General features: G+C 47.5%; 1 protein-coding gene and 2 long non-coding RNA genes across 32 annotated transcripts in view; 2 read left to right on the top strand and 1 right to left on the bottom strand.

Annotated features, from left to right (window-relative positions):
* Positions 1-17,933, bottom strand: part of LOC118375543 (tissue alpha-L-fucosidase-like) — a 91,486-nt gene extending 73,553 nt beyond the window's left edge. For both annotated transcript variants that reach the window (XR_008073853.1, XM_052473079.1), the window contains exons 1-7: positions 17,295-17,933; positions 15,560-15,694; positions 12,032-12,169; positions 11,685-11,790; positions 9,131-9,331; positions 2,728-2,918; positions 2,431-2,530 (exon numbers count right to left, since the gene is read on the bottom strand). Coding sequence is in view for 1 of the 2 variants with exons in the window: in XM_052473079.1 (XP_052329039.1) it covers positions 2,431-2,530; positions 2,728-2,918; positions 9,131-9,331; positions 11,685-11,790; positions 12,032-12,169; positions 15,560-15,694; positions 17,295-17,656 (1,233 nt within the window). In the remaining variant the exon portion in view is untranslated. The remainder of the gene's footprint in view (positions 1-2,430; positions 2,531-2,727; positions 2,919-9,130; positions 9,332-11,684; positions 11,791-12,031; positions 12,170-15,559; positions 15,695-17,294) is intronic.
* LOC127910075 (uncharacterized) lies at positions 140-2,389 on the top strand. 3 transcript variants are annotated; one of them, XR_008073883.1, is made up of 5 exons: positions 828-1,049; positions 1,518-1,634; positions 1,674-1,907; positions 2,025-2,180; positions 2,298-2,389. It is a non-coding gene; the product is annotated as an uncharacterized LOC127910075 (long non-coding RNA). The 3 variants fall into 3 exon arrangements; XR_008073884.1 differs by lacking the exons at positions 828-1,049; positions 1,518-1,634 and adding an exon at positions 140-195 and having other exon boundaries at positions 1,752-1,907; XR_008073885.1 differs by lacking the exons at positions 828-1,049; positions 1,518-1,634 and adding an exon at positions 219-273 and having other exon boundaries at positions 1,752-1,907.
* LOC127910073 (uncharacterized) lies at positions 4,806-8,278 on the top strand. Of its 27 annotated transcripts, none has more exons than XR_008073882.1 (5): positions 4,810-5,106; positions 5,264-5,627; positions 5,715-5,910; positions 7,271-7,298; positions 7,833-8,278. It is a non-coding gene; the product is annotated as an uncharacterized LOC127910073 (long non-coding RNA). The 27 variants fall into 27 exon arrangements; XR_008073881.1 differs by having other exon boundaries at positions 7,271-7,326; positions 7,749-8,278; XR_008073876.1 differs by having other exon boundaries at positions 7,271-7,326; positions 7,693-8,278.
* Positions 17,934-24,191: the final 6,258 nt, after the last annotated feature.

The raw sequence follows: 24,191 nt of genomic DNA, 5'->3' as shown, positions 1-24,191 counted from the left end.
AGGATCAACTCCACTCACCGTGGTGCTCTACTGCGATAGGATCAACTCCACTCACCGTGGTGCTCTCTACTGCGATAGGATCAACTCCACTCACCGTGGTGCTCTCTGCTGTGATAGGTTCAACTCCACTCACCGTGGTGCTCTCTGCTGCGATAGGTTCAACTCCACTCACCGTGGTGCTCTCTACTGCGATAGGTTCAACTCCACTCACCGTGGTGCTCTCTGCTGCGATAGGTTCAACTCCACTCACCGTGGTGCTCTCTACTGCGATAGGTTCAACTCCACTCACCGTGGTGCTCTCTACTGCGATAGGATCAACTCCACTCACCGTGGTGCTCTCTACTGCAATAGGTTCAACTCCACTCACCGTGGTGCTCTCTACTGCAATAGGTTCAACTCCACTCACCGTGGTGCTCTCTACTGCGATAGGTTCAACTCCACTCACTGTGGTGCTCTCTACTGAGATAGGATCAACTCCACTCACCGTGGTGCTCTCTGCTGCGATAGGATCAACTCCACTCACCGTGGTGCTCTCTGCTGCGATAGGATCAACTCCACTCACCGTGGTGCTCTCTACTGCAATAGGTTCAACTCCACTCACCGTGGTGCTCTCTGCTGTGATAGGTTCAACTCCACTCACAGTGGTGCTCTCTACTGCAATAGGTTCAACTCCACTCACCGTGGTGCTCTCTACTGCGATAGGATCAACTCCACTCACCGTGGTGCTCTCTGCTGCGATAGGATCAACTCCACTCACCGTGGTGCTCTCTACTGCAATAGGTTCAACTCCACTCACCGTGGTGCTCTCTACTGCGATAGGTTCAACTCCACTCACAGTGGTGCTCTCTGCTGCGATAGGTTCAACTCCACTCACCGTGGTGCTCTACTGCGATAGGTTCAACTCCACTCACCGTGGTGCTCTCTACTGCGATAGGATCAACTCCACTCACCGTGGTGCTCTCTACTGCGATAGGATCAACTCCACTCACCGTGGTGCTCTCTACTGCGATAGGATCAACTCCACTCACCGTGGTGCTCTACTGCGATAGGTTCAACTCCACTCACCGTGGTGCTCTCTGCTGCGATAGGATCAACTCCACTCACCGTGGTGCTCTCTGCTGCGATAGGTTCAACTCCACTCACCGTGGTGCTCTCTGCTGCGATAGGATCAACTCCACTCACCGTGGTGCTCTCTGCTGCGATAGGATCAACTCCACTCACCGTGGTGCTCTCTGCTGCGATAGGTTCAACTCCACTCACCGTGGTGCTCTCTACTGTGATAGGTTCAACTCCACTCACAGTGGTGCTCTCTACTGCAATAGGTTCAACTCCACTCACCGTGGTGCTCTCTACTGCGATAGGATCAACTCCACTCACCGTGGTGCTCTCTGCTGCGATAGGATCAACTCCACTCACCGTGGTGCTCTCTACTGCGATAGGTTCAACTCCACTCACCGTGGTGCTCTCTACTGCGATAGGTTCAACTCCACTCACCGTGGTGCTCTCTACTGCGATAGGTTCAACTCCACTCACCGTGGTGCTCTCTACTGCGATAGGATCAACTCCACTCACCGTGGTGCTCTCTGCTGCGATAGGTTCAACTCCACTCACCGTGGTGCTCTCTGCTGAGATAGGTTCAACTCCACTCACCGTGGTGCTCTCTGCTGCGATAGGTTCAACTCCACTCACCGTGGTGCTCTCTGCTGTGATAGGTTCAACTCCACTCACCGTGGTGCTCTCTGCTGTGATAGGTTCAACTCCACTCACCGTGGTGCTCTCTACTGCGATAGGTTCAACTCCACTCACCGTGGTGCTCTCTACTGCGATAGGTTCAACTCCACTCACCGTGGTGCTCTCTACTGCGATAGGTTCAACTCCACTCACCGTGGTGCTCTCTACTGCGATAGGTTCAACTCCACTCACCGTGGTGCTCTCTACTGTGATAGGTTCAACTCCACTCACCGTGGTGCTCTCTACTGCGATAGGTTCAACTCCACTCACCGTGGTGCTCTCTGCTGCGATAGGTTCAACTCCACTCACCGTGGTGCTCTCTACTGCGATAGGTTCAACTCCACTCACCGTGGTGCTCTCTACTGCGATAGGTTCAACTCCACTCACCGTGGTGCTCTCTACTGCGATAGGTTCAACTCCACTCACCGTGGTGCTCTCTACTGCGATAGGTTCAACTCCACTCACCGTGGTGCTCTCTGCTGTGATAGGTTCAACTCCACTCACCGTGGTGCTCTCTACTGTGATAGGATCAACTCCACTCACCGTGGTGCTCTCTACTGCGATAGGTTCAACTCCACTCACCGTGGTGCTCTCTACTGCGATAGGTTCAACTCCACTCACCGTGGTGCTCTCTACTGTGATAGGTTCAACTCCACTCACCGTGGTGCTCTCTACTGTGATAGGTTCAACTCCACTCACCGTGGTGCTCTCTGCTGTGATAGGTTCAGACAGGTGGAATGTGTACACAGTGGGTTTCGTCATGAAGACAGCAAACACACTGGAGTATTTGGAGGTGTACCTACAACAAGAGAGAAAGGGGGGAACGAGAGAGAGAGGGGAGAGAGAGAGCAGGATGAAGGGAGCGAGAGAGAGAATCAGTGAATCAGATGTGTTAATGCCAGGCTGAAACAAAACCCTGCATCCACTTGTATCCCCTCCATTCCTTAACAAACACCACTAGAACCCCCATCACCTCCCTCCCTCTCTCTCTCCTACCAGACAGGTACGGTGGCATTCTCAGTCTGGAGCCTCCAGGGTTTGGAGGAGTAGATGGCCTCTCCGTTGACCTCCAGCCAGGCCCCGATGCCCCTCAGCCTCTCCTCAAACACTGGGGGGATCATGCCGTCGGGGGTAGGACCCACATTCAGCAGGTAGTTACCCCCCATGGCCACTGTTTGAACAAGGTCCTGGAGAGGAGAACAAGGAGGGTCAGAACATGCCGAAGATGTACGTTCCACTGACATTAGGCCTCTCATTTCTAATCTAAATCACTGCAACCATACAGAACGGACAAAACATGATAAACACCTACTCTTTCCATGTCATAGACTGATCCCTTATTGATGTCACCTGTTAAATCCACTTCAATCAGTGTAGATGAAGGGGAGGAGACATGTAGATGAAGGGGGAGGAGACATGTAGATGACGGGGAGGAGACATGTAGATGACGGGGGAGGAGACATGTAGATGACGGGGGAGGAGACATGTAGATGACGGGGGAGGAGACATGTAGATGACGGGGGAGGAGACATGTAGATGAAGGGGGAGGAGACATGTAGATGAAGGGGGAGGAGACATGTAGATGAAGGGGAGAAGACATGTAGATGTAGGGGAGGAGACATGTAGATGTGGGGGAGGAGACATGTAGATGTAGGGGAGGAGACGGGTTAAAGAAGGAGTTTTAAGCATTGAGACAGTTGAGACATGGATTGTGTATGTGTGCCATTCAGAGGGCGCATGGGCAAGACTAAATATTTAAGTGCCTTTTGAACAGAGTATGGTAGTAGGGACCAGGCGCACCCGTTTGTGTCAAGAACTGCAACGCTGCAGGGTTTTTCACACTCCACCGTTTTCCGTGGGTATCAAGAATGGTCCACCAACCAAAGGACATCCAGCCAACTTTTTGTGACTCCCAAGCGGGAGCGTAATCATCGCCTGAAACTAATTAGCATAACGCAGCGGACATAAATATTCCTAGAAAATCTTCCTATTCATGAAAATCACAAATGAAATATATTGAGACACAGCTTAGCCTTTTGTTAATCACCCTGTCATCTCAGATTTTCAAAAATATGCTTTACAGCCAAAGCTAGACAAGCATTTGTGTAAGTTTATCGATAGCCTAGCATAGCATTATGCCTTGCTAGCAGCAGGCAATCTCGTCACGGAAATCAGAAAAGCAATCAAATTAAATCGTTTACCTTTGATGAACTTCGGATGTTTTCACTCACGAGACTCCCAGGTAGACAGCCAAAGTTCATATTTTCCCGAAATATTATTTTTGTATGCGAAATAACTCCGTTTGTTCTTCACGTTTGGCTGAGAAATCACCCGGAAATTGCGGTCACCACAACACCGAAAAATATTCAGAATTAGCTCCATAATATCGAAAGAAACATGGCAAACGTTGTTTATAATCCATCCTCAAGGTGTTTTTCTAATATCTATTCGATAATGATAATATATCCGTCAGGACAATTCGTTTTTCAGTAGGAACGATTGGAGTAATGGCTACCTCTGTATTTTACGCGAGAATCTCTCTCGGAGCCACCATGTGACCACTTACGCAATGTGGCAGCCTACGGCTATTCTTCAACGTAAATGCGTAAAGCTACGTCACAACGCTGTAGACACCTTGGGGAATACATAGAAAGCGTAAGCTCGTTGATGGCACATTCACAGCTGAATAGGGACTCATTGGAACGCAGCGCTTTCAAAACCTGGGGCACTTCCGGATTGGATTTTTCTCAGGGTTTCGCCTGCAACATCAGTTCTGTTATACTCACAGACAATATCTTTACAGTTTTGGAAACGTTAGAGTGTTTTCTATCCAAAGCTGTCAATTATATGCATATCCTAGCATCTTGTCCTGACAAAATATCCCATTTAAAACGGGAACATTTTTTTTCCCAAAAATGAAAATATTACCCCCTAGTACCAACAGGATTTATTTTAATTAAGACTGTGGGAAATTTTGGAGTCAACATGGGAACAGTTTTGACACATTGTGGAGTTCATGACCCGACGAATTACCACCAGGTGTACCGTCTATACTAGTTCCCACCAGGTGTACCGTCTATACTGGTTCCCACCAGGTGTACCGTCTATACTAGTTCCCACCAGGTGTACCGCCTATACTAGTTCCCACCAGGTGTACCGTCTATACTAGTTCCCACCAGGTGTACCGTCTATACTAGTTCCCACCAGGTGTACCGTCTATACTAGTTACTACCAGGTGTACCGTCTATACTAGTTCCCACCAGGTGTACCGTCTATACTAGTTCCCACCAGGTGTACCGTCTATACTAGTTCCCACCAGGTGTACCGTCTATACTAGTTCCCACCAGGTGTACCGTCTATACTAGTTCCCACCAGGTGTACCCCACCAGGTGTACTATACTAGTTCCCACCAGGTGTACCGTATACTAGTTCCACTAGTTCCCACCAGGTGTACCGTCTATACTAGTTCCCACCACGTGCCCCGCCTACACTAGTTCCCACCAGGTGTACCGTCTATACTAGTTCCCACCAGGTGTACCGTCTATACTAGTTCCCACCAGGTGTACCGTCTATACTAGTTCCCACCAGGTGTACCGTCTATACTAGTTCCCACCAGGTGTACCGTCTATACTAGTTCCCACCAGGTGTACCGTCTATACTAGTTCCCACCAGGTGTACCGTCTATACTAGTTCCCACCAGGTGTACCGTCTATACTAGTTCCCACCAGGTGTACCGTCTATACTAGTTCCCACCAGGTGCCCCGCCTATACTAGTTCCCACCAGGTGTACCGTCTATACTAGTTACTACCAGGTGTCCCGTCTATACTAGTTCCCACCAGGTGTACCGCCTATACTAGTTCCCACCAGGTGTACCGTCTATACTAGTTCCCACCAGGTGCCCCGTCTATACTAGTTCCCACCAGGTGTACCGTCTATACTAGTTCCCACTACCAGGTGTACCGTCTATACTAGTTACTACCAGGTGTACCGTCTATACTAGTTCCCACCAGGTGTACCGTCTATACTAGTTCCCACCAGGTGTACCGTCTATACTAGTTACTACCAGGTGTACCGTCTATACTAGTTCCCACCAGGTGTACCGTCTATACTAGTTCCCACCAGGTGTACCGTCTATACTAGTTCCCACCAGGTGTACCGTCTATACTAGTTCCCACCAGGTGTACCGTCTATACTAGTTCCCACCAGGTGTACCGAAGATGGGAATTACAGAACTGATGTACCGTCTATACTAGTTCCCACCAGGTGTACTGTTCTTGATACCAAACACCCCAGGTAATATCTGGTCCCCTCTGCTCTCCCTAAACGGTGGCATTGTTCCCACTGGTCTCAGTTCCAGACTGTTATCCCTCCATAACAGACTAATGCAGCTCTGTGGGTCTAACAGTTCCCACCAGGTGTACCGTCTGATACTAGTTCCCACCAGGTGTACCGTCTATACTAGTTTTAAAAGGAGGATGGGAGTTCCACACAAATCATTTGGTTCCTGGTTCCTCTCACTAGTTCCCACCAGGTGTACCAGGTGTACCGTCTATACTAATTCCTTATCAATGTTCCCACCAGGTGTACCGTCAAGCCCAGCTATACTAGTTCCCACCAGGTCCCTATACTAGTACCATTACTAACACAGGTTCCTGGTTCCTCTCAGCATTGTACTAGTTCCCACCAGGTGACTCTATACTAGTTCCCACCAGGTGCCCAGCTCAGCTAATGCCCCGACTATACTAGTTCCCACCAGGTGTGTCTATATTTGCTACCAGGTGTCCCGCCTATGACTAGTTACACCAGGTGTGGGAGCCTATGTAGTTCCCACCAGGTTTATGTAGTTCCCACCAGGTGTAATAAGTTGCTGAAAATAGCCTATACTAGTTACTACCAGGTGTACCGCTTTAGAAACTACCAGGTTCATGAAATCAATCATTTACTAGTAACAGATGACCGTCTATATTCTTCCCACCAAACAGTCTATACTAGTTCCCACCAGGTGTACCGTCTGGTAGTTCCCAATAGTGTACCGTCTATACTAGTTACTACCAGGTGTACCGTCTATACTAGTTCCCACCAGGTGTACCGTCTATACTAGTTCCCACCAGGTGTACCGTCTATACTAGTTCCCACCAGGTGTACCTGATACTAGTTCCCACCAGGTGTACCGAAGTTCCCACCAGGTGCAGTATACTAGTTCCCACAGGTGTACCGATACTAGTTCCCACCAGGTTACCTGACTAGTTCCCACCAGGTGTGAATCATACTAGTTACTGTGGTGTTCTATACTAGTTCCCACCTGGTGCCCCGTCTATACTAGTTCCCACCAGGTGTACCTGTCTATACTAGTTCCCACCAGATGTGAATCAGTTCCCACCAGGTGCCCCGTTCTAGTTCCCACCAGGTGTATGATACTGGGTTCCCACCAGGTTACCGTCTACTAGTTCCCACCAGGTGGTCTAACTAGTTCCCACCATGTGCCCCGCCTATACTAGTTCCCACCAGTTAGGTACCGTCTATACTAGTTCCCACCAGGTGTACCGTCTATACTAGTTACTACCAGGTGTACCGTCTATACTAGTTCCCACCAGGTGTACCGTCTATACTAGTTCCCACCAGGTGTACCTCTATACTAGTTCCCACCAGGTGTACCGTCTATACTAGTTCCCACCAGGTGTACCGTCTATACTAGTTCCCACCTGTACCGTCTATACTAGTTCCCACCAGGTGTACCGTGATACTAGTTCCCACCAGGTGTACCGTCTATACTAGTTCCCACCAGGTGTACCGTTATACTAGTTACTACCAGGTGTACCGATACTGGGCAGGTGTACCGCCTATACTAGTTCCCACCAGGTGTGAATCTAGTTCCCACCAGGTGTACCGTCTATACTAGTTCCCACCAGGTGTATGATACTAGTTCCACCAGGTGTACCGTCTATACTAGTTCCCACCAGGTGTACCGCCTATACTAGTTCCCACCAGGTGTACCGTCTATACTAGTTACTACCAGGTGTACCGTCTATACTAGTTACTACCAGGTGTACCGTCTATACTAGTTCCCACCAGGTGTACCGTCTATACTAGTTACCACCAGGTGTACCGAAGATGGGAATTACAGAACTGATCGAGTCTCTGCTTGATACCAAACACCCCATAATATCTGTCCCTCTGCTCTCCCTAAACGGTGGCATTGACTGGTTCAGCAGACTGTTATCCCTCCACAACAGACTAATGCAGCTCTGTGGGTGTAAACATTTACTGACAATTCTGATACCTTCTGGAAAACAAAGCTCGTTTTAAAAGGAGGATGGGATCCACACAAATCATTTGGGTTCCTGGTTCCTCTCACAGCATTGTAAGGCTGTGTTGAGACAATGACTTATCAATGACTCAAGCCCAGCTCAGTTAATCCCTACCATTATAACACAGGTTCCTGGTTCCTCTCACAGCATTGTAAGGCTGCGTTCAGACAATGACTTATCAATGACCCGAGCCCAGCTCAGTTAATCCCTACCATTATAACACAGGTTCCTGGTTCCTCTCTCACAGCATTGTATGATCAGACAATGACTTATCAATGACTCAGCCCAGTCAGTTAATCCCTGCATTATAACACAGGTTCCTGGTTCCTCTCACAGCATTGTAAGGCTGATAGACAATGACTTATCAATGACTCAGTGCTCAGTTAATCCCTACCATTATAACACAGGTTCCTGGTTCCTCTCACCATTGTATGATACTGGGACAATGACTTATCAATGACTCAGAGCCCAGCTCAGTTAATCCCTACCATTATAACACAGGTTCCTGGTTCTCTCTCACAGCATTGTACTGGCTGGTTCAGACAATGACTTATCAATGACCCGAGCCCAGGGGTTAATCCCTAGTTATAACACAGGTTGTGGGTTCCTCTCACCTGTATTGATAGGCTGCGTTCAGACAATGACTTATCAATGACCCTAGCCCAGCTCAGTTAATCCCGACTATTGTGAAACAGAGTTGTACATTTGCTTAAGCATTATGACTTTACACCAGGGGTGAATCACAATGCAGTATGTGGGTTCTGTCTCACCTGTAAAAATAATACTGGGCCCACATTAACTGACTTTAGAGTACAAGGTTCATGAAATCAATCATTTACTAGTAACAGATGACGTTCATATTCTCTGAAACTCACTCAGACGATACCTTTGGTTACCTGACTAGTGTACAGGGGTGAATCAGTGCAGTATGTGGGTTCTCTCTCACCTGTATGATACTGGGCAGGTTACCTGACTAGTGTACAGGGGTGAATCAGTGCAGTATGGGTTCTCTCTCACCTGTATGATACTGGGCAGGTTACCTGACTAGTGTACAGGGGTGAATCAGTGCAGTATGTGGGTTCTCTCTCACCTGTATGATACTGGGCAGGTTCATCAGGTCAAGGAGCCTCATGGTCCTGCGGTAACCCCAGGACTGTGTGTCTACAGACTGACACTTCTCCCACTTGTGTTTGGGCAGCTCCCCAGGGGTGTATTTGTCTGCACAGTTATAGTAGCCACCGTGTTTACAGTAACACCCCGCCCCCCACCTGTCATTGGTCACAATCACATCCTGGAGGGGGAGGGGTGATACAAATGACAGCCAATCAGAGACAAACGAGTGAACAGACAGAAAGTTTACAGGTATGTTTATCAGAGGAGGCAGATTCGGTCACTATAAGACACATATTTCACAGTGGTTATTCATTTAAATTCATCCATGGACTGGACATCTGTTGTTCCCCCCAAACCCTTGTCCAGGATATCAGTAACCTCTGCAAATTACAGGGTGACTTTGTTTTACAGTCTAAACGCTAAAATACCTGAGTCAACTAATCATCAAGGCCGTGATTAGCTGAATGAAGTATGTGCTGGGTTGGAATGAAAACCTGCCACCACTACTGTAGGTCTCCAGGACCAGACTTGGTAAAACACCTCCCTAGAAGTGAATAGGTCTTTAACGTTCCAAACAGAACCCTACTCCCTATATAGTGCACTACTTTAGACCAGAGCCCTATTCCCTATATAGTGCACTACTATAGACCAGAACCCTATTCCCTATATAGAACACTACTATAGACCAGAGCCCTATTCCCTATATAGTGGTACCACTATAGACCAGAGCCCTATTCCCTATATAGTGCACTACTTTAGACCAGAACCCTATTCCCTATATAGTACACTACTTTAGACCAGAGCCCTATTCCCTATATAGAACACTACTATAGACCAGAACCCTATTCCCTATATAGTGCACTACTTTAGACCAGAACCCTATTCCCTATATAGAACACTACTATAGACCAGAACCCTGTTCCCTATATAGTGGCACTACTTTAGACCAGAGCCCTATTCCCTATATAGTGGTACTACTATAGACCAGAACCCTATTCCCTATATAGTGCACTACTTTAGACCAGAACCCTATTCCCTATATAGAACACTACTATAGACCAGAGCCCTATTCCCTATATAGTGCACTACTTTAGACCAGAACCCTATTCCCTATATAGTACACTACTTTAGACCAGAGCCCTATTCCCTATATAGTACACTACTATAGACCAGAGCCCTATTCCCTATATAGAACACTACTATAGACCAGAACCCTATTCCCTATATAGTGCACTACTTTAGACCAGAACCCTATTCCCTATATAGAACACTACTATAGACCAGAACCCTGTTCCCTATATAGTGGCACTACTTTAGACCAGAGCCCTATTCCCTATATAGTACACTACTTTAGACCAGAGCCCTATTCCCTTTATAGTGCACTACTATAGACCAGAGCCCTATTCCCTATATAGTGCACTACTTTAGACCAGAGCCCTATTCCCTATATAGTACACTACTTTAGACCAGAGCCCTATTCCCTATATAGTGCACTACTTTAGACCAGAGCCCTATTCCCTATATAGTGCACTACTTTAGACCAGAGCCCTATTCCCTATATAGTGGCACTACTTTAGACCAGAGCCCTATTCCCTATATAGTGCACTACTTTAGACCAGAGCCCTATTCCCTATATAGTGGCACTACTTTAGACCAGAGCCCTATTCCCTATATAGTGGCACTACTTTAGACCAGAACCCTATTCCCTATATAGTGGCACTACTTTAGACCAGAGCCCTATTCCCTATATAGTGCACTACTTTAGACCAGAGCCCTATTCCCTATATAGTGTACTACTTTAGACCAGAATCCTATTCCCTATATAGTGGTACTACTTTAGACCAGAGCCCTATTCCCTATATAGTGCACTACTTTAGACCAGAGCCCTATATAGTGTACTACTTTAGACCAGAGCCCTATTCCCTATATAGTGCACTACTTTAGACCAGAGCCCTATTCCCTATATAGTGTACTACTTTAGACCAGAGCCCTATTCCCTATATAGTGGCACTACTTTAGACCAGAGCCCTATTCCCTATATAGTGGCACTACTTTAGACCAGAGCCCTATTCCCTATATAGTGTACTACTTTAGACCAGAGCCCTATTCCCTATATAGTGTACTACTTTAGACCAGAACCCTATTCCCTATATAGTGTACTACTTTAGACCAGAGCCGTATTCCCTATATAGTGGTACTACTTTAGACCAGAGCCCTATTCCCTGTATAGTGCACTACTTTAGACCAGAGCCCTATTCCCTATATAGTGCACTACTTTAGACCAGAGCCCTATTCCCTATATAGTGCACAACTTTAGACCAGAGCCCTATGGCATCCTATTCCCTATATAGTGCACTACTTTAGACCAGAGCCCTATTCCCTATATAGTGCACAACTTTAGACCAGAGCCCTATTCCCTATATAGTGCACTACTTTAGACCAGAGCCCTATAATAGTGCACTATGTAGGAGAATAGGGTTGCATATGGGACGCGACGACCTTGTCTGCACAGTCGGGTAGGAAGTCCTCACTTTAACGGGACTGTCGTTGTAGAGCCAGGCCAGGAATTCTGTTGAGTTCCAGTAGGTGTCAGGAGCTTCCCAGTCCCCATCGGACCAGATCAGCTCTGGCTTGTAGCTGGACCACAGGAGAGACCGGGGGGGTGAAGGGGTGAAGGGGCATCTGAACAAAAGCTATGTTTGTGTCATACATGGTCATCTAAGCACAGCTAGAAGACCTTCAGCCCTGTTTTACATATATATGACAGAGATATACTATGTTATAAGTCTACTGTGCCCTCCATCTCAGCCATAATAATATAACAAATAGAAATGTGTTTTTTTAGTATCCACAGTAGACCTATTCTGGCCTAAATTACCTTAGGACCATGTCATAAAGCTCAGGCAGCAGTTTTTTCAAGACAAAGTCCTGTGTTGTGAAGTTGTTTTTCTTGTCTGCCAGGTAGAGGGGGTTGAACCATTCATACAGGGAGTTATAGAGTCCATAGTGCAGCGACCTGTGAACAGACAAACACAAAAACCAGCAGCTGATACTGGGACAGATAGGGAACTGTCGAGAGACAGCAGCTGATACTGGGACGGATAGGGAACTGTCGAGAGACAGCAGCTGATACTGGGACAGATAGGGAACTGTCAAGAGACAGCAGCTGATACTGGGACAGATAGGGAACTGTCAAGAGACAGCAGCTGATACTGGGACGGATAGGGAACTGCCAAGAGACAGCAGCTGATACTGGGACAGATAGGGAACTGTCAAGAGACAGCAGCTGATACTGGGACAGATAGGGAACTGCCAAGAGACAACAGCTGATACTGGGACAGATAGGGAACTGTCGAGAGACAACAGCTGATACTGGGACAGATAGGGAACTGCCAAGAGACAGCAGCTGATACTGGGACAGATAGGGAACTGCCAAGAGACAACAGCTGATACTGGGACAGATAGGGAACTGTCGAGAGACAACAGCTGATACTGGGACAGATAGGGAACTGTCAAGAGACAGCAGCTGATACTGGGACAGATAGGGAACTGTCGAGAGACAGCAGCTGATACTGGGACAGATAGGGAACTGTCGAGAGACAGCAGCTGATACTGGGACAGATAGGGAACTGTCGAGAGACAGCAGCTGATACTGGGACAGATAGGGAACTGTCGAGAGACAGCAGCTGATACTGGGACAGATAGGGAACTGTCGAGAGACAGCAGCTGATACTGGGACAGATAGGGAACTGTCGAGAGACAGCAGCTGATACTGGGACAGATAGGGAACTGTCGAGAGACAGCAGCTGATACTGGGACAGATAGGGAACTGTCGAGAGACAGCAGCTGATACTGGGACAGATAGGGAACTGTCGAGAGACAGCAGCTGATACTGGGACAGATAGGGAACTGTCGAGAGACAACAGCTGATACTGGGACAGATAGGGAACTGTCAAGAGACAGCAGCTGATACTGGGACAGATAGGGAACTGTCGAGAGACAGCAGCTGATACTGGGACAGATAGGGAACTGTCGAGAGACAGCAGCTGACAGATAGGGAACTGTCGAGAGACAGCAGCTGACAGATAGGGAACTGTCGAGAGACAGCAGCTGACAGATAGGGAACTGTCGAGAGACAGCAGCTGATACTGGGACAGATAGGGAACTGTCGAGAGACAGCAGCTGATACTGGGACAGATAGGGAACTGCCAAGAGACAGCAACTGACAGATAGGGAACTGTCAAGAGACAACAGCTGACAGATAGGGAACTGTCGAGAGACAGCAACTGATACTGGGACAGATAGGGAACTGTCGAGAGACAGCAGCTGATACTGGGACAGATAGGGAACTGTCGAGAGAGCAGCTGATACTGGGACGGATAGGGAACTGTCGAGAGACAGCAGCTGATACACAGATAGGGAACTGTCGAGAGACAGCAGCTGATACTGGGACAGATAGGGAACTGTCGAGAGACAGCAGCTGATACTGGGACAGATAGGGAACTGTCGAGAGACAGCAGCTGATACTGGGACAGATAGGGAACTGTCGAGAGACAGCAGCTGATACTGGGACAGATAGGGAACTGTCAAGAGACAGCAGCTGATACTGGGACAGATAGGGAACTGTCAAGATACTGGGACAGATAGGGAACTGTCGAGAGACAACAGCTGATACTGGGACAGATAGGGAACTGTCAAGAGACAGCAGCTGATACTGGGACAGATAGGGAACTGTCGAGAGACAGCAGCTGATACTGGGACAGATAGGGAACTGTCGAGGCAGCTGACAGATAGGGAACTGTCGAGAGACAGCAGCTGACAGATAGGGAACTGTCGGACAGAGCTGACAGATAGGAACTGTCGAGAGACAGCAGCTGATACTGGGACAGATAGGGAACTGTCGAGAGACAGCAGCTGATACTGGGACAGATAGGGAACTGCCAAGAGACAGCAGCTGACAATAGGGAACTGTCAAGAGACAACAGCTGACAGATAGGAACTGTCGAGAGACAGCAACTGATACTGGGACAGATAGGGAACTGTCAGAGACAGCAGCTGATACTGGGACAGATAGGGAACTGTCGAAACAGCTGATACTGGGACGGATAAACTGTCGAGAGACAGCAGCTGATACTGGGACAGATAGGGAACTGTCGAGAGACAGCAGCTGATACTGGGACGGATAGGGAACTGTCGAGAGACAGCAGCTGATACTGGGACAGATAGGGAACTGTCGAGAGACAGCAGCAGATACTGGGACAGATAGGGAACTGTCGAGAGACAGCAGCTGATACTGGGACAGATAGGGAACTGTCGAGAGACAGCAGCTGATACTGGGACAGATAGGGAACTGTCAAGATACTGGGACAGATAGGGAACTGTCGAGAGACAACAGCTGACAGATAGGGAACTGCCAAGATACTGGGACAGATTGGGAACGGTCGAGAGACAACAGCTGACAGATAAGGAACTGCCAAGAGACAACAGCTGATACTGGGACAGATAGGGAACTGTCAAGAGACAGCAACTGATACTGGGACAGATAGGGAACTGCCAAGAGACAGCAGCTGATACTGGGACAGATAGGGAACTGTCAAGAGACAGCAGCTGATACTGGGACAGATAGGGAACTGTCAAGAGACAGCAGCTGATACTGGGACAGATAGGGAACTGTCAAGAGACAGCAGCTGATACTGGGACAGATAGGGAACTGTCAAGAGACAGCAGCTGATACTGGGACAGATAGGGAACTGTCAAGAGACAGCAGCTGATACTGGGACAGATAGGGAACTGTCAAGAGACAGCAGCTGATACTGGGACAGATAGGGAACTGTCGAGAGACAGCAGCTGATACTGGGACAGATAGGGAACTGTCGAGAGACAGCAGCTGATACTGGGACAGATAGGGAACTGTCAAGAGACAGCAGCTGATACTGGGACAGATAGGGAACTGCCAAGAGACAGCAGCTGAAAAAGGCTTTATGAAATACATTTGATTGAATACAGAACTACCTCTGCTGTCAGCTACAAGCCTGGACTTATTATAAACACCTATACAAAATACATCTATGACAAATAGAGATGTCTTCCAATTCAGATCAGATCATTCAACGTCTGGATAGGTATTTTACGTATTAGCTAAGCACATCACTTTGTTACAGCAATCTGGTGCCCTACGCCACGGTCGATGACGTGGCATGCAACCATTGGTTGATGCATGCAAAGTCTGAGCAGGGGTTACACCCCCCCAACCACCAGTAACATTATCCAATTAAAATTAGGTGAAAACATGCACAAAAAAAAATAATAATAAAAATAAAAAACTGTCCTCAGATCAGCATCTATTGACAACTTCAAATCCTTCTCTCTCTGTCTGTTTGTCAATCGGGTGCCTTGTTTATCCTACCTGTTGCGTACGGCCTCTGCCAGGTCTCCCACCAGGTCTCTGTGTGGTCCAGTGTCCACAGAGTTCCAGTTCCACGAGTAGGAAGAGGGCCAGGTAGTGAATCCTTCATGGTGCTTCGCTGTCAGAACCACATACCTGGAGATACATGGGACAGGTAAAGACTGGGGAAAGACCCAGAGCCTTTAAATTATAGGATGTAATACTGTCAGAGCCACATACCTGGAGATACATGGGACAGGTAAAGACTGGGGAAAGACCCAGAGCCTTTAAATTATAGGATGTAATACTGTCAGAGCCACATACCTGGAGATACATGGGACAGGTAAAGACTGGGGAAAGACCCGGAGCCTTTAAATTATAGGATGTAATACTGTCAGAGCCACATACCTGGAGATACATGGGACAGGTAAAGACTGGGGAAAGACCCAGAGCCTTTAAATTATAGGATGTAATACTGTCAGAGCCACATACCTGGAGATACATGGGACAGGTAAAGACTGGGGAAAGACCCAGAGCCTTTAAATTATAGGATGTAATACTGTCAGAGCCACATACCTGGAGATACATGGGACAGGTAAAGACTGGGGAAAGACCCAGAGCCTTTAAATTATAGGATGTAATACTGTCAGAGCCACATACCTGGAGATATGTGGGACAGGTAAAGACTGGGGAAAGACCCAGAGCCTTTAAATTATAGGATGTAATACTGTCAGAGCCACATACCTGGAGATACATGGGACAGGTAAAGACTGGGGAAAGACCCAGAGCCTTTAAATTAAAGGATGTAATACTGTCAGAGCCACATACCTGGAGATACGTGGGACAGGTAAAGACTGGGGAAAGACCCAGAGCCTTTAAATTATAGGATGTAATACTGTCAGAGCCACATACCTGGAGATACGTGGGACAGGTAAAGATTGGGGAAAGACCCGGAGCCTTTAAATTATAGGATGTAATACTGTCAGAGCCACATACCTGGAGATACATGGGACAGGTAAAGACTGGGGAAAGACCCGGAGCCTTTAAATTATAGGATGTAATACTGTCAGAGCCACATACCTGGAGATACGTGGGACAGGTAAAGACTGGGGAAAGACCCAGAGCCTTTAAATTAAAGGATGTAATACTGTCAGAGCCACATACCTGGAGATACGTGGGACAGGTAAAGACTGGGGAAAGACCCAGAGCCTTTAAATTATAGGATGTAATACTGTCAGAGCCACATACCTGGAGATACATGGGAAAGGTAAAGACTGGGGAAAGACCCCGAGCCTTTAAATTATAGGCTGTAAATGTAACAGTATAACTTTAGACCGTCCCCTCGCCCATACCCGGGCGCGAACCAGGGACCCTCTGCACACATCAACAACAGTCACCCTCGAAGCATCGTTGCCCATCGCTCCACAAAAGCCGCGTCCCTTTGCAGAGAACTACTACTTCAAGGTCTCAGAGCAAGTGACGTCACCGATTGAAACGCTATTTTGCGCTGCACCACCGCTAACTAAGCCGTTTCACATCCGTTACATAAATACTGTACTACAACCTCTGTCAGACTGTGGTAGTGCACTTTCCCCATTTTTATTATTATTATTATTATATTAAAAAAAGATTGAACCTTTATTTAACTTGGCAGTGTTGCTGGGTCAATACCTACTTCCATTTTTAAATCACTACAGATTGTGTTGCCTATTGGTATAAAACAAATATATAGGTATACAAACTGAATAAAACTTACTTTGCACCGGAAGCCTCGAATATGTCAGCCCAGTCATCCGGGTCAAAGAACTGGGCATGGAACTGGGGCGCGAAATCTGGATATCTGAACCCGGGCGGGTAGTTATCCAGCATGTACTTAACACACTTCGTATCAGGTGGGTTTTGGCCTTGCCAATGCCACCAGAACCACTCGCTCTCGAACCCGGGGACTGAGAACACCCCCCAGTGGACGAAAATCCCGAACTTGGCTTCATCGTACCATGTAGGAAGGGGTCTTGCGTCCAAACTCTCCCAGTTCGCTTGGTATCGCGTCCCGCTTGCTGGTATCGCTATCAGCAACGCGGCGAGCACGAGACATACCCAGTTTGCCTGAGCAAACATCACTGTTCAAAAAAACAGAGGCTTTATCAATGTGAAGGTTGCAATGTTAATAGAATAATTAAACGTAAGTAGTTGTTCTATGAGTTTATTCCGGGCGAAACGGGACGGCGCGGTCTTTCTGCTGCGTCTACAAGCGGTGATATCAAGAATCAAACTAACCCGCAACGTCTTATATCGGTTTACAGGCATAATCTACTGTAAAACATTATGAGGAAACTACCATTTCGTTATGTGCAGTAAATGTAGATCACACTGGTCTGTAAACTATCACATGACTGTGGTCATATGACTTGTGTTGAAACCTGTTCCGGGTAGAGTTTTGAAAAAAGCGATTTAACATCTCCATCAAAACATCCCTGTTTTGTCACCGCGCTCTGAACTGCGGCACATTGACGCATGTGATTGGTCGGATTATGTGAGGGAGCCAGGGGATTGGATGCATGTTTTAAAGAACCTCCCCTCAGGATTATAGTGGAGCTGAATGGAGAGGGATACTGTGCTCTTCTGAGTTTATAAAACGTTATAAAGAGCAGCACGGTTTTTCTCTAAAATGTTGTCAACGGAATGAGGTTGCTGTTACTCCCGTCCACGAGTCTATTGCAGAATGAAGCAGTTTGACAGCCCTTTGACAGCATGGACTAAAGTCTATTTATTAATGCACACTGGACTAAAGTCTATTTATTAATGCACACTGGACTAAAGTCGATTTATTAATGCACACTGGACTAAAGTCTATTTATTAATGCACACTGGACTAAAGTCTATTTATTAATGCACACTGGACTAAAGTCGATTTATTAATGCACACTGGACTAAAGTCGATTTATTAATGCACACTGGACTAAAGTCGATTTATTAATGCACACTGGACTAAAGTCAATTTATTAATGCACACTGGACTAAAGTCTATTTATTAATGCACACTTGCATTAGTCCCTTTGTTTTGGTGATTTACAATTCGAAAAGGCAGCAGACAAACCTACAGTATGTTTTAGCAGTTTGTAACTATGAAAATCATTTTGTCAAACAGATTGTGAACCGAAAATTGTACGTTTGATTCTATAAATATATATATATATATATAAAATGTTGGTTAGGGTGTAGGGGCAGATTTAAGTAATATTGTCCTTCAGACACTAGTCTGATCAATGGAACAATTCTCATTCTTAACAATGGGCTAAGCTTTTAGGGTAATTTCTGTGCTTGTCAGCAAGAACCCTGCTGTTATTTCCGAAACTTATTTTATTATTCCACTTACCAATGTTGCCGGTGGAGAAACAGATTTTAACTCTGATACTTGTGTCTTTGAAAATGAATGCTATGTATTTTATTTTTTTTACAGACATTCCTGGTCCGGTTTGAATAAGTCATACAAATAAACAGGTTGGGTAAGAAAAGCTCCAGGAATCAGATATAATTTGACATTTTAGTATTATGCACTTTTTAAAATGTTTAATTTCACCTTTATTTATTAAACCAGGTAGGCCAGTTGAGAACCAGTTCTCATTTACGCATGACAGGATACTCATAAAAAGCATATTTTGTAAGATGATGGCAAGGATGTTCAACTTGTAGGCATAAACCACCTGAATATTGATATTAATTTAGATTTTTCTTGAAGGTTGGGTGATTAAACATGTATTAATACATAGCACCTGGGGAACATGGATCAGGGGGGGGTCTACCGTCCCGGAGAGCAAGCAGGATTTACTTCCAGCCCTGTTTTAAAGAGACCGTTCATCCAAATGACTAAATGTTTGTGTCCTTACCTTGAAAACAGTCATGGACTGCGGTCTATGGACAAGGAGACTGCGGTCTATGGACAAGGAGACTGCGGTCTATGGACAAGGAGACTGCGGTCTATGGACAAGGAGACTGCGGTCTATGGACAAGGAGACTGCGGTCTATGGACAAGGGGACTGGACAAGGAGACTGCGGTCTATGGACAAGGAGAATGCGGTCTATGGACAAGGAGACTGCGGTCTATGGACAAGGAGACTGCAGTCTATGGACAAGGAGACTGCGGTCTATGGACAAGGAGACTGCAGTCTATGGACAAGGAGACTGTGGTCTATGGACAAGGAGACTGGTCTATGGACAAGGGGACTGGACAAGGAGACTGCGGTCTATGGACAAGGAGACTGAGGTCTATGGACAAGGAGACTGCAGTCTATGGACAAGGAGACTGCGGTCTATGGACAAGGAGACTGCAGTCTATGGACAAGGAGACTGTGGTCTATGGACAAGGAGACTGGTCTATGGACAAGGGGACTGGACAAGGAGACTGCGGTCTATGGACAAGGAGACTGAGGTCTATGGACAAGGAGAATGCGGTCTATGGACAAGGAGACTCCGGTCTATGGACAAGGAGACTGTGGTCTATGGACAAGGAGACTGCAGTCTATGGACAAGGAGACTGTGGTCTATGGACAAGGAGACTGGTCTATGGACAAGGGGACTGGACAAGGAGACTGCGGTCTATGGACAAGGAGACTGAGGTCTATGGACAAGGAGAATGCGGTTTATGGACAAGGAGACTGTGGTCTATGGACAAGAAGACTGCGGTCTATGGACAAGGAGACTGCGGTCTATGGACAAGGAGACTGCAGTCTATGGACAAGGAGACTGCGGTCTATGGACAAGGAGACTGGTCTATGGACAAGGGGACTGGACAAGGAGACTGCGGTCTATGGACAAGGAGACTGTGGTCTATGGACAAGGGGAATGGACAAGGAGACTGTGCTCTATGGACAAGGGGACTGGACAAGGAGACTGTGCTCTATGGACAAGGAGACTGTGGTCTATGGACAAGGGGAATGGACAAGGAGACTGTGCTCTATGGACAAGGGGACTGGACAAGGAGACTGTGGTCTATGGACAAGGAGACTGTGGTCTATGGACAAGGGGAATGGACAAGGAGACTGCGGTCTATGGACAAGGGGACTGGACAAGGAGACTGCGGTCTATGGACAAGGGGACTGGACAAGGAGACTGCGGTCTATGGACAAGGGGACTGGACAAGGAGACTGCGGTCTATGGACAAGGGGACTGGACAAGGAGACTGTGCTCTATGGACAAGGGGACTGGACAAGGAGACTGTGCTCTATGGACAAGGGGACTGGACAAGGAGACTGCGGTCTATGGACAAGCAGACTGGACAAGGAGACTGTGCTCTATGGACAAGGGGACTGGACAAGGAGACTGTGCTCTATGGACAAGGGGACTGGACAAGGAGACTGTGCTCTATGGACAAGGGGACTGGACAAGGAGACTGCGGTCTATGGACAAGGGGAATGCACAAGGAGACTGTGCTCTATGGACAAGGGGACTGGACAAGGAGACTGCGGTCTATGGACAAGGGGACTGGACAAGGAGACTGCGGTCTATGGACAAAGGGACTGGACAAGGAGACTGCGGTCTATGGACAAGGGGACTGGACAAGGAGACTGTGGTCTATGGACAAGGGGACTGGACAAGGAGACTGTGGTCTATGGACAAGGGGACTGGACAAGGAGACTGTGCTCTATGGACAAGGGGACTGGACAAAGAGACTGCGGTCTATGGACAAGCAGACTGGACAAGGAGACTGTGCTCTATGGACAAGGGGACTGGACAAGGAGACTGTGCTCTATGGACAAGGGGACTGGACAAGGAGACTGTGCTCTATGGACAAGGGGACTGGACAAGGAGACTGTGCTCTATGGACAAGGGGACTGGACAAGGAGACTGTGCTCTATGGACAAGCAGACTGTGGTCTATGGACAAGGAGACTGAAAATAATATGGTTCCTAACCGACTTGCCTAGTTAAAGAAACATCCAATCAAACATGTTTAAGTAACACTCCCTGCACTTTCCACTTGAGAACATGTATCAATCACTGCTTCAACATTACTACTTATGTCTTTTTGTTCATTTGCCCGACTCCCCATCTCATTTAATTACCGTCTGGAAGAAGTGTCAAACCCCTAAAAAACAAAGTTAAAAAAAAATCATAGTCCCCCCCAAAACCTCAAAGTTCAAAGTCGTAGCTTTTTTTGTGTGTGTTCATTTAATGTTCAAAGCATCCTGTACCTGACCTCCTGTATACAAGGATACCTCCCGTCTATGGACACCTGACCTCCCGTATGGACACCTGACCTCCCGTATACACCTGACATCCCGTATACACCTGACCTCCTGTATACACCTGGTCTCCCGTGGACAAGGGACCTCCCGTATACACCTGACCTCCTGTATACACCTGACCTCCCGTATACACCTGACCTCCCGTATACACCTGACCTCCCGTATGGACACCTGACCTCCTGTATACACCTGACCTCCCGTATACACCTGACCTCCCGTATACACCTGACCTCCCGTATGGACACCTGACCTCCTGACACACCTGACCTCCCGTGCTCACCTGACCTCCTGTACACACCTGACCTCCCGTATACACCTGACCTCCTGATACACCTGACCTCCTGTACAACCTGACCTCCCGTATACACCTGACCTCCTGTATACACCTGACCTCCCGTATACACCTGACCTCCTGACTGGCATCACCACCCTGGAGGAGACTGGTTCCGACCTTGAATATGTGGACATCTATAAGACCTAGGTGTCTGGCTAGACTGCAAACTCTCCTTCCAGACTCAAGCAAACATCTCCAATCAAAAATCAAATCAAGAGTCGGCTTTCTATTCCGACAAAGCCTCTTCACAACGCTGCCAGCTTACCCTAGTAAAACTGACTATCCTAGGGGACTCGACTTTGGAGACTGTCATCTACAAAATGGCTTCAACACTGGACAAGCAAACTGGATGCAGTCTATCACAGTGCCATCCGTTTTGTCACTAAAGCACCTTATACCACCCACCACTGTGCTTGTATGCTCTAGTCGGCTGGCCCTCACTACATATTCGGCCAGACCCACTGGCTCCAGGTCATCTACAAGTCCATGCTAGGTAAAGCTCCGATCTCAGTTCACTGGTCACGATGGCAACACCCATCCGGCACGCGCTCCAGCAGGTGTATCTCACTGATCATCCCTAAAGCCAACACCTCATTTGGCCGCCTTTCGTTCCAGTACTCTGCTGCCTGTGACTGGAACAATTGGAAAAATCGCTGAAGTTGGAGACTTTTATCTCCCTCACCAACTTCAAACATCAGCTATCCGAGCAGCTAACCGATCGCTGCAGCTGTACATAGTCTATTGGTAAATAGCTCACCCTTTTCACCTACCTCATTCCCATACTGTTTTTATACTGTTTTTATTTATTTACTTTTCTGCTCTTTTGCACACCAATATCTCTACCTGTACATGACCATCTGATCATTTATCACTCCAGTGTTAATCTGCAAAAGGTATTATTCGCCTACCTCCTCATGCCTTTTGCACACATTGTATATAGACTCCCCATTTTTTCTACTGTGTTATTGACTTGCTAATTGTTTACTCCATGTGTAACTCTGTGTTGTCTGTTCACACTGCAGATCTGGCCAGGTCGCAGTTGCAAATGAGAACTTGTTCTCAACTAGCCTACCTGGTTACCTAATAAAGGTGAAATAAAAAATAAAATAAAAATATACCCGACCTCCTGTATACACCTGACCTCCTGTATACACCTGACCTCCTGTATATACCCGACCTCCTGTATACACCTGACATCCCGTATACACCCGACCTCCTGTATACACCTGACCTCATGTATACACCTGACCTCCTGTATACACCTGACCTCCCGTATACACCCGACCTCCTGTATACACCTGACCTCATGTATACACCTGACCTCCTGTATACACCTGACCTCCCGTATACACCCGACCTCCTGTATACACCTGACCTCATGTATACACCTGACCTCCTGTATACACCTGACCTCCCGTATACACCCGACCTCCTGTATACACCTGACCTCATGTATACACCTGACCTCCTGTATACACCTGACCTCCCGTATACACCTGACCTCCCGTATACACCTGACCTCCTGTATACACCTGACCTCCCGTATACACCTGACCTCCTGTACACACCTGACCTCCCGTATACACCCGACCTCCCGTATACACCTGACCTCCTGTACACACCTGACCTCCCGTATACACCCGACCTCCCGTATAAACCTGACCTCCTGTATACACCTGACCTCCCGTATACACCTGACCTCCCGTATACACCCGACCTCCCGTATACACCTGACCTCCTGTACACACCTGACCTCCTGTATACACCTGACCTCCCGTATACACCCGACCTCCCGTATACACCTGACCTCCTGTACACACCTGACCTCCCGTATACACCTGACCTCCCGTATACACCTGACCTCCCGTATAAACCTGACCTCCCGTATACACCTGACCTCCTGTATACACCTGACCTCCCGTATACACCTGACCTCCCGTATACACCTGACCTCCTGTATACACCTGACCTCCTGTATACACCTGACCTCCCGTATACACCTGACCTCCTGTATACACCTGACCTCCCGTATACACCTGACCTCCTGTATACACCTGACCTCATGTATACACCTG

Source organism: Oncorhynchus keta, chromosome 20, assembly GCF_023373465.1.
Source record: "Oncorhynchus keta strain PuntledgeMale-10-30-2019 chromosome 20, Oket_V2, whole genome shotgun sequence".
Taxonomy (NCBI): domain Eukaryota; kingdom Metazoa; phylum Chordata; class Actinopteri; order Salmoniformes; family Salmonidae; genus Oncorhynchus; species Oncorhynchus keta.
Note: the sequence above shows the minus strand (reverse complement) of the source record. Positions and strands in the feature narration are given on the sequence as shown.